We start from the raw sequence: 11,579 nt of genomic DNA, 5'->3' as shown, positions 1-11,579 counted from the left end.
AATTTTAAAGCACACATGACCTTCACAGATTCTCTAGAAAGGTAGCATGTTGAGCTTTCCTATTGACATTGAAAGGCATGGCGAGAGGTTGGTTCAGAGCGTTACGACTATCGATATATTGATAGTTTCGAAGAATTGGCCAAGCAATTCCTGACACAATTCATAGCCAGCAGGTGGTGAAGACAACCCACAGCATACCTCTTGACCATTAAGCATAAAGAAGAACAAAGCCTGAAGGCATACTTCACCCCGTTCAACAAAGAGCGATTAACCACTGGTGATCAAAAGGAGAAAATTATGTTGGCAGCCCTTCTGGGGGTGTATGGCCCCAAAACCCATTCATGTGGAGTTAGCATGGAGATCTCCGTCAACATTAAGAGACTTTATGGATAAGGCTGACGACTTTGTCAATGTCGAAGACACACTATAAGCTCTAATTGCACCACGGAAAGCGGAGATGAAAGAAGAAGTTAAGGACCCTCAGAGACTGAGCGAACGAAGAACCACAGAGTAAACTGGGTGAAACGAGTATGACAAAAGGCGAGAAAGGTGAGCGCCCCCCACGAACGCTATCCAAATTCATTCACAACATTCTGAATATGCAGTTAGAAGGAGGTTCATTGGACCAAGGAGAAGGTGACCAGGCGAGGAGAGGATGTCATTTTTGTACCAACCATCAGTTAGGCAATCACTAAATGGATGACTACTACAAAATTAAAAGAAGAGTCAAAGAGTTGCAGGGAAGCGGCAAGTTGGAATGATTATCGCAGGACGTTCGAAGCCCATGAAACAAGTGCCTAGGTAGAGACCGGAGCAAGATCGAAAGGCACAACGAAGCAAGGCCCCAAAAAGATGGTGATCAATAAGGGAAGATGATCGAGATACTCCTCGCTAGAACCCAAACTACGACGAGGTGCCTATGGGCGAAATCTGCACAATAGCGTAAGGGTTTGCCAGAGGAGGAACCTCTGCATCTAATAGAAAAGCGCACGCTCGCAGGGTGAGATACGAGGAAGTATCATGACAGAATACCCAATCAACCAAGGTGTAAGAGCTCAGAGAGCATCTCCTATGGGGAAGAAGATTGCCAAAGGGTCTTATATCCACATGATAATGCATTGGTGGTAACATTGTTAGTCTCCAACTACACTACCGTGAAGATTTTGATCAACAATGGGAGCTCAGTAGATATTCTCTTTTGAGATGCGTTCGCTAGGATGAGCAACGATCCTAGCAGACCGTGAGCATCGTCCACACCATTGAAGGGATTCTCTGGAGATGCAGTACAACCCCTGAGTGCAATAACCCTATCGATCACAGTCGAGAAGGGGGACACACTACCACCACGATGACCGACTTTCTTTTGCACCACAAATTTTCACTCCACTATTGAAATTCTTTATTGCAATTTTTTATTTTGTATGTGTTATTCTTTTAATTATCAGTCTCTAGCGATCTCCTCGTTTAGTATCAAAAGATTTCTTACAATTTAATGCAAAATTAAAGAATGATAGATATCACTTTCCTCCTTTATGATTTTGCGCCCCCATATTTGAGGGCTACGATTGTTGGTCCATGGAATGGTCTCATTATTTAAGTCCAATCTCTCTTTTACCTTGAAGTCATTTTGATAGGAGAGCAGTGGCATTTGGCTAACATATTTAACTAATATATCAATATTTGGACCACATTGGATTAGTCAAACTAAAGTCATCCACCATATGAGTTACAGAAAATATATCCCACAAGTCATATTATATGACTTGAACGGTAGCAAAGTCATATATATTTTTTATTATTTTTCACAAGTCATATGTATAGATTGTTGGATTGTGAAAAGGAAAAAACTCTAGTTACAAACAAATTATACAAAAGTAATCTCACAAACTGATTTGGTTTAATGTGATTCGTCAGATTATAAAATTATTTTTATTGTAAAATAGTTAAACCTACATCAGTTTGTGAAATTATTTTGTATAATTTATTTGTAAATGTAACATTACTCAATAAAAAATAAATGAAAGTGAAAAATGAAAAATAATAAAATTTTATTATTATAGAGAGTGTAATGGCTAATCCAATTTATAATTCAAGTTTTCAGTGATTGGCCCAAAATTAAAAAGTGAAATATTAGCCAAAATTTGACTTTTGGGATAACTAATCGAATACTAGTGCTCTAATGCTAGATATATAAGAGTAATATTATTCTAAAGTCTCTACAACACACACTACTTACGTAATATAATTTAATTTGAATGATAAATTTTAAATTTTAAATTTTATAAATTAAATTTTATCATTTAAATGATGTGAATGATATAATCAACATAAAAGAATGATAATAGAATAACTTTAGTTATTACGTTTGCAGGTCATACCCATTTATAAAAAGTAGATTTTGTTTTTATGGATCTTAAATTTTTGAGCAGTACATCAGGATGTAGCAGTAGCACGAGACCAGTTTTGAGAAGAACAAAAAAAATATATATTTATATTCATTCATTTTTTTTATATATTTTTTTTAAACAAACCATAACTTTATTAAAAAAAATACTTTCTTAATCATTAATTAAAAAAAAATTATCTGACCCAGTCAGGACTCCAACATTTTTCTAAATTTTTTTTTTTTTTTAAGAGCAGTGCTACTTTGTCGCTCAAAGTGCACTGCTCAAGCTGATCGATAAGTTAAAAACATCTTTTTGTTTTTTCTAATTTTTTTATTTATATTTTTTATCATTTTGAAATATTTTTAAAAAATATCAATATATTAATAATGATTTTTTTAGCTATTAAATAAAAATTAAAAATTAAAAAAATTAAAATACATGAGATGTCAAAATAAATTGACAAATTAAACGAGGAAAGTAATATTCTTTTTTTTTTAACCCACAAAAACACACTGGTCATGCAGACAAGACAGGACTACAAATCATCTCTCTTTTTTAACCGTACTGGTACAAGCTGCAGACCATGTTTCCGAAACTGATCATGCAGACAAACAAGGCAGGCAAGGATTCTAATCATGCAAACATGTACAAGGCAAGCTTTCTTCTTTGATCTTTCTTTGAAAGGAAGTACTGTAGCTGGCGTCCAAGACAGAGCACCACCCAAGGAATATCCTCTTACTGCAGTTACTCATTTCCCTGAGTAGAATAGCTGCAATTTCTCCTTCCCACCTGTAGTCTCACCAATTATGGGACTTTCACTTTGCTGTGATTGTATATAACTCTGTAACCCTTTTGTATAAACTGCACTGCAATATAAGTTTTCCTTATTTTCGAATCAATGTCATGATATTAGGTTCTGATACTTGAAAAATTAGGGATCATCATGATGTGATGGACACTCTGATGATATCTTTGGATTTCAGAATCCCTTTCCAAATTCACGAGGTTTTACTTGAAGTGGGGGTGTTAAAACCTCATGAATTTCTCAAATATTTTTCTCATTTCTTTGGCCTCAAGTTTATTTGTGATATTGTAGAAGCTTCATGAATCATCAAGTTTTGCAATGGAGGCTCTCTTGATCTCATGCATCAGCCTTAAAGAATTTATCTAAATATTTGGAGCAGAACATGAAGTTGGTGCATCCCATTATCAGCATGGCAAGAAATGGAAGTGGTCCCGGTAGGGAGTGGAAAGCGAAGTACGAGAAACACATCAACAAACAACAAAAGAAACATCAGGACAGACAGACTGAGAGTACGTTAAATTATTGTCTTCTGCATTAAAAAATTCATCCAACCACGTTGTTCCTGCGCTTATTTAATTACAAAGCCAACAACAATGGCTGTTCTTCACATCTCTTTCTACCCCCCAATCACAACCTTCGAAGCCCAAAAAAACTCTCCAGTCCCATCTCCCCGATTCTCCACCTAAATCCGACAGAGACGATGTTCTCAACTGGGCACTCTCTGTTTTTACCTGCCCTCCCTCCCATCCTCTGTTCTCAGCTGCATCCCAACAAAATCCCACAAAAAACTCGTCCCGTTCTCCAGGCTTCATCTAATCCCACCAAGAAAATGGCGGCGACAAGGACAAGCTTCGGATTCAAGAATTTGATGGATACATTCACAGTTGATGTGCACAGAGGAGAGAATAGGTTACTGAATGTTCCTTTGATTGCGCCATTCACGATTGCGTCGTCGAGGCTGGAGAGAGTTGAGAATGTGGCAATTAGAATAGAGCTGAGAAATGGGTGTGCCGGTTGGGGTGAGGCTCCGATTTTGCCTTTTGTGACCGCAGAGGATCAGAACATGGCCATGTCAAAGGCGGCGGAGGCTTGTGAATTTCTAAAGCGAAGTCCGGCGATGACCATGGGCTCTGTGTTGGCGGAGATTGGTGGGATTCTTTCTGGATATCAGTATGCGTCTGTGAGTAAGATTGAAGTTTTAGTCTTTCTTAAAAAAAAAAAAAGACTTTATATTTTCTTGTGGTTGAGTTGGTAATTGCATTTGTTGATGAAACTTTGTGTACCTATGAGCATGTTTTTTGTGGTTTTAGGGATCGGTAGAGATGAATTTATTGATGCTTGATTGATTTTATTTGGATAATAATGTTGTGTGTGTGTGTGTGTGTGTTTTTGACAAAGTAAAAATTAATTAAAAGTTACATTTGTTTGGATGATAAAATGTTTAGAAATATATGAGAATTTTTTAAATTGTTTGAGATTGGATTTTCGGAATGATAGAGAAAAATTTGAACAAAAATATTTTTTAAAATAATTGTATTATTAAAGATTGTGAAAGTTGATAGTTAAAGTTAAAAATTTGTTTGAATAGAGATGAAAGGTTGAAAATTTGAAATAGAAAAATTTTATGTTTGTGTAATGTTTAGAAATTAAGTTACGAAAGAAGTTGAGAAATGTTGAAGAATTTGGAAACACCTCGATTGCCAAACATGCCAATTCCAAAATAAGAAAGAGTACTACTACATTCACGAATGAATTATATAAAATAATCTTATAAATTGACATGACTTCATCTGATCTGTTATATTTATTTGACGAACTACATCAAGTCACATCAGTTTGTGAGATTGTTTTTGTGTAATCTCTTATGGCTAAAGTATTTCCCAAATAGAAAATAAGCTGAAAGAGAACTTCCATATTTTCTCTACTCAAAGAGTACCCTGAAAGAGGCCTCCTTAAAGGCAAATTGTCTATAGAAGAAGGCTTGACAAGCACACAATTTGTTGGGTCTAATACAACAATTTTATTTGGTCAAGTTGGCTTCAAGAAAACAAGAACTTTGAAACCTAGCTTTCACTTGTTTTAATTTTTTTTTTTTTAGCAACCAAATGGAAGGAAACCTGCAAGGGTCTAATACAAGAACCTTAGTCTAGTTGACTTTTTTTATTTTTCAGGAATCCGAAAGAAATGAAAGCAAGAACTTTGAAATCTAGTTTCCCTTCTTTTTTTAATTTATTCTTGGCAACCTTGATGCGTACCTTCTATATGCAATTCATCCATTCTGCTTGGCTGATCAAAACAGTTGAAGTGATACAATATGCAGTTTCATGGATTTCATTATACATTCTGGGTTTATTCCCATATCATATGGGAATTGAGCTGCGGATGATGGTAGTTGTAGGCAGTATACATTCATAAATTACTCTTTCTTTTTTTCTAATTAAGCATATTATAGAATAATGAAAAGTAGCTACATAATGTTTAAAGTGGATCTTTTCCACTATCGATATACAAGAAAGAACTAGGTAGATCGATGAGTGCGAACACTGATTTCAAGATCGATGATTTTTTTGTAAATTTCCATCCTTGGCGGTGATGGGAGATTTGTTGAACATCCACGATGATGGGTGAGATTTGCCAAAATGGAGATGAGCCTTGGTCTTGGCATTCAATGGCTGTAAATACCGATTGAGCATCTCCTTCTATTATCGTGAGATCTTGATTATTAGCCATATTGGAAGCTAACAACGCCACATTGGCTTATGCTACTAGAGGATTTGAGGTTTGAAGCTTTTCCGTCCTGATTTCCAGAATATCTCCACTTTGGTTCCTGCAAATCGCTAAAGCTACTGAAAAATGATATCTTATTGCAACGTCAAAAGAGAAGCTTTGAAAGTTTTTTTTTTTTTTTTTTTTTTTTGGGGTTGGTTTCCATTTTTCTTCTCTATCATATATTGTTTTTCTTCCCAGGCTTCCTTATATTCCTCATAAATGTGGATTAGCTAGATCTTTGCTTGGTCAAGTGAAAAGGAGGTGTGGTTGTGAATAATATCATTTCGCTTTCTCCAGATAAAGTCCAATATGATAACTGCAAATAATTGAAAGTGGTGTGTCTCTGTATCCCGTAATACCAATTCCTTTTTAGGATCTATGATCATTATAATCCAATCAGTAATGGAGTTGATGGGCAAGCTTGCTAGATTTAAGGGCCAACTGCTCTGCTGCCATAATATTTGGTTGATTGGACATTCTATGAAAAGGTGTAGTAGGGTCTCTTTCGCTTGGTTGCAAAATGGACACTCTTTAGATTCTAGTTGAGGGATTACCTCACTAATCCGTGATTTGGTTGGGAGGATGTTCTAGAGTATCTTCCAAAACAATAATTTGTGGCAGTCATGGATTTTTAAAATCCATAGAGGCTTGAAGAGCGGCTTCATAGGATTTTGCTGCATCAAATCTTGGGAGATTATTGTAGCATGATAAGCGGTTTTAACCGAAAATTTTCCATTGAGATTAGGAGTCCAGATGACCCTATCTTGTTCTTGTGCAGTTGCTGACAATGGTACTTTTTTAATTTCTAATATACTTTCCTAATCGAAGAGGTCGTGCATTTTTGGCATGTCTTATGCCTGTGGATTATCTTTTATGAGGTTCGAAACTATAAGAGAAGGGTGAGTTGTATCCATACCTTGGATCAATTTGGTTTAAAATTTCCCACGGAAGGAATCCACGAATCTGACCAGATATTTACTGAGAGCCCATTGAAGATTTGGTAGCATCTTCCTTTCTTGAGTAGATCTCTTGTACAGAGTATGCATTTCCACATGCTTGAATCTGATGCTTTTGGTAATATCTCCTAGAAATTTGAGTTCTGGAGGTATTTTGATGATAGAATTGAATGCCACAGGCCATTACTAGTTCCGATTATTTTCCAACCAGTCTTTGCTAACAATGCTTGTTCATTTTTTCCATCAGTCTGATTTCGAGGCCTCCTAATTTTTTTGGTTTACAAATGGACTTCCAAGATTTGAGTGTCAAATTATGAGATTTGTCTTTTGGGAAGCCCCACCAAAAATTTTTGAAGCTAGTGTCGAGTACCTTGCATACTGATTTTGGTAGGTGGGAGGAGCTCATGTGGTATGATGGGATCATACTTATTATTGATCTAATCAACATGATTTTTCTTGCATCTGCAAGTAGCTTTGATTTCCAACCTTCCAGTTTTCTCCCTACTTTGCTCATCATATCATTGTAGTTTTTTCTTTTGTTTCTATTAAAAAAAGTGGGCAAACTCAAATATTTCATTATTGCCGAAGATTCTTTGTAAGGCAACCATTGAGATATGGTTGATTTAATAGCTTGACTAATATTCCTTGTGATAAACATGGAGGATTCACTCAGATTTATTTTTTGTCCCAACCATCTCTGATATTTTTCCAAGCATTCTGATATGACTTGTGCATTTTTTCCTATAGCTTTTGCAAAAATGATCGTGTTGTTTGTTCGAGCAGGTGTGATATGGATGGGCTATTTTTGCTGATTTTCACCCCTTCGAGTTTTCTTTGTGTGTCAGCTTTTAACAATATTCTTGATAGAGCTTCAATGACTAATATAAAGAGAAAGGGCAAAATCGGATCACCTTGTCTGATTGCTCTTTGTGATTTGAAGAAGCCTCTTGGCGAGCCATTGGTGATGATGGAGAATGTCGTTGTTGTTACATACTTTTTTATCAGATTTATCCAATTTTGATTGAATCCCAAAACTTTCATTACCGCAAAAAGGAAATCTCATTCAACAAGATCAAAAGTCTTTTCCATGTCCAGCTTAATGGCCATTAACCCCTTTTTTCATGTCTTTCGTTTGAGATGATGGAATAGTTCATGGGCAATAATGGTATTTTCTTTTATGTTCCTATCTGGGATGAAGACTGGTTGGAGAGGAGAGATGATTTTTGGAAGAGTGCCTTTGAGACGGTTGGCCATTATTTTTGTTATTATTTTGTAGCTGACATTTGTAAGACTGATTGGATGATATTGGCTTGGGGCATTCGGACTTTGGGTCTTTGCAATGAGAGCTATGTTGGTATGGTTTATTGATACTGTAAAATCATCATTTTTTCTTAAAGTTTAAGTTAATAGGAAGAGGCGGATTCAAGTTGATACCATCTGAAATCACCGTTTGTCCCAAAAGCTTAAATTGATAGGAAGAGTCATATTCATCTTTACTTATCTTGAAGCTTTATGCACGGTTACATTGAAGATTAATAATTGTAAATAGGCAAAATTATCTGTGTTGTCAAGTGCGTTTCTTGTAATGACTTCTATGTTTATGGTTTCTGCAACTTCAAAGTATTTTAATATCTCATCAAGTCTCTTCTTCTTGCAATTGAAGGTTAGGGCAGGAGTCGAAATGGCAGTGATAGATGCTGTTGCAACCAGCATAGGTGTACCCTTGTGGAGACTATTTGGGGGAGTTTCAAATACCATAACAACTGACATAACAGTTACGTTAACATCTCTTGGTGATTCTGGCAATGAAAAAGATCATCTACTCTTTTGCTTAATTGTCACTGCAAGGGATATTGTTTTATTCTCTCTTGCATTATTGTTTACTCATTTTCTGGGAGAAACCATCCAGTTGGACTTTTGGGTCCATTACTGCTGCTGTAATTAATAGATTTATGTAATTATCAATGATGTTTTAGCCATTTTATACTTGCAGATTCCAATTGTTTCTCCAGCTGAAGCTGCTGAATTGGCTGCCAAGTATTGCAAGCAAGGATTCAAAACTTTGAAGCTTAAGGTAGGAAAGAACCTGAAAGCAGATATAGAAGTTCTTCAGGCCATTCGTGGGGCACATCCTGAATGCTTGTTTATCTTGGATGCTAATGAGGGATACAAAGCAAAGGAAGCAATTGAAGTTCTTGACCAATTACATGGTATTTTTTCTTTTTTCTTTTTTTAAGAAGAGAACGGTACCCCAAGTTTATTGATAACCCTTACTTGTGGCGGAGGAAAACCGTGGTTACATGGTATATATTTGTGTGAAACTTTCAAAAGACTTGCAGTTATTGTTCTGTATACTAGCATGTGCTTGTGCATGTTGGGTTGGGGCAAATACAGAGCATATTTTCTTCTTTTTCTTATATATATAAATTGAACATTTCTGCTCCATTGGTGAGTGAAAATTAGGACTATTACTTTTCCTGCAGAAATGGGGGTCACTCCTGTTCTATTCGAGCAACCTGTTCATAGAGATGATTGGGAAGGTCTCGGTCATGTTACTCAAATTGCTAAGGACAAATATGGGGTATCTACTGCAGCTGATGAAAGCTGTCGGAGTTTAGTTGATGTCAAGAGAATAGTCCAAGAAAAACTTGCAGATGTCATTAACATTAAGCTTGCTAAAGTAGGGGTTGTGGGAGCCCTTGAGATTATTGAGGTGGCAAGGGCATCTGGATTACATATGATGATTGGTGGTATGGTTGAGACTCGACTTGCCATGGGCTTTGCTGGCCATCTTGCTGCTGGCATGGGGTGTTTCAAGTAGGTATCACATATATTTTTTTAAGAGTAATATTAGATACAGTCTTACGGTGTGCAAGTTCCGCATACTTAAAAAAAATAAAATGGATAAATTTGGGATTGGCGAAAAATGATTTTTTTATTTTATTTTATGTGGGTCCCAGATTTACTCATGTTTTTCAAAGTGAGTATATGAGACTTGCACACCCTAAAACTGCAAATATCATTTCTCTTTGTTCAAAATAACGATAGTCATTAGTCGCAAATGATAATTTACATGTACTTAAGTTTCCATTTGGATTGGTGTTTTGAGGTCTCAGTAGTAATTAATCTGCTGTAACAGGTTCGTTGACCTAGATACACCACTTTTGCTATCAGAAGATCCAGTTCATGAGGGTTATGAAGGTGATCTCAGCCTGACTCGAACTTTATAATGACGTCTATTTTTCTGTTTTCTATTTTTTTCCCGGAAAATTTAAAATTATATATGATCGTAAAATTTGGTTTTTTTATTGACTTTCAACCAATTCTTTGGCTAGTCTCTGGTGCAGTATACAGGTTCACAAATGCAAGAGGCCACGGTGGTTTTCTTCATTGGGACAATATTGCTTGGTATGCCATCGTTAAACCATTTAAGAGCTTTCTTTTTTTTTTTTTTATAAGTTCTACAGATAAAAAGAGATTACACAAAAGTAAATTCAGTAACTGACGTAGTTTCATGTGATCCGTTATAACTAATTTATGAAAAAAATAACTTTAAAATCTGATATAAGTCATGTCACTTTTTCAATTTACTTTTTTGTAATTTTTTTATGACTGAAGTATTTCTCTATCGGTTATTATTAGACTAGGCCAATCCTAGCATTCCTTGGGAAGAATTCCTCGAACCTTTTGTTCTTGAAATTCCTAGCATTGCCATTTGGTTCAAGCATCTGCTCAAGTCATTGTTTGTCAGAATTCATATCCTCATCTTTGAGATCATGAATTTCTTTATCACCTAGCTAGATTCTTTTACCGTATAAAGATTACAAACAGTACTAAAACAATGCTATTGCAGTAATCATACTCCTCCATAACTTTGAAGCTTTAAATCACAACACTGAAGCATGGACGAAATTTTCCTGAATCATCTGACTTCTAAGGGTAGAAATTAAAAGAGAACTGCTGTATTAGATGGTGGAAAAAGAAAAGAGAGGACCAAATTCAATATTGATGAAAGAACTGATTCCAAAATTTAAAAGAGAATTTTAAAACATTAATGGCTGAAAATTTGCTATCATCGATATTGTTATATATATGCTGTATAGTATATACATACAACGTCTGATCAGATATGATTGTTTTCTTCTTCTTTTTAATATATAATTCATTAATATAGGGTTCTTATTTTCAGTTTGTCTATGCTAACAATACCGACTTATGTGCAGATAAAGAAATTGGCTTCTTCCAGCTTTAGTCAGGAACTGATCAGCATAATTTGTGAGAGGCTGGTCAACAGATAATAATGGAGTAATGATAAATGCACAATCCTTTTATATAATTTTGTTTTAAACTCATGAGGGTATTTTGTAAAACAGAGTTATTATTTTTTTTAATAAATAAAAATGCCACTAATTTAAAAAGGAGTTATAAAAAAATTATGTCTCTCTCTACATGATAACATGTAGGGTTATTATTTTTTATTTATAAAAATTATTTGGATTCATATCATACCCTTGTTGAGGTAGGTCAACGAATTCATACTTTAGCTCTCTACACGAGTTAAAATTCTTGAATCATATTGTATATGTTCTATTAACATTAAAATATAATTCAAACTTGTCATAAATAATCGTGTGATTCAATGAGTTGAATCATTCAATTTAT

At 35.2% G+C, this 11,579-nt stretch overlaps 1 protein-coding gene across 1 annotated transcript; it reads left to right on the top strand.

The window, feature by feature from the left end:
- The first annotated feature begins 3,296 nt into the window (after window positions 1–3,296).
- LOC108998609 (L-Ala-D/L-amino acid epimerase-like) lies at window positions 3,297–11,350 on the top strand. Its single transcript, XM_018975209.2, has 7 exons — window positions 3,297–4,372; window positions 8,581–8,691; window positions 8,911–9,127; window positions 9,401–9,734; window positions 10,057–10,118; window positions 10,253–10,325; window positions 11,141–11,350. Coding segments are annotated over exons 1-7 (1,278 nt in total). The 5' UTR covers window positions 3,297–3,892; the 3' UTR covers window positions 11,142–11,350.
- Window positions 11,351–11,579: the final 229 nt, after the last annotated feature.

This window comes from Juglans regia, chromosome 6 (assembly GCF_001411555.2).
Source record: "Juglans regia cultivar Chandler chromosome 6, Walnut 2.0, whole genome shotgun sequence".
NCBI classification, from domain to species: domain Eukaryota; kingdom Viridiplantae; phylum Streptophyta; class Magnoliopsida; order Fagales; family Juglandaceae; genus Juglans; species Juglans regia.
Note: the sequence above shows the minus strand (reverse complement) of the source record. Positions and strands in the feature narration are given on the sequence as shown.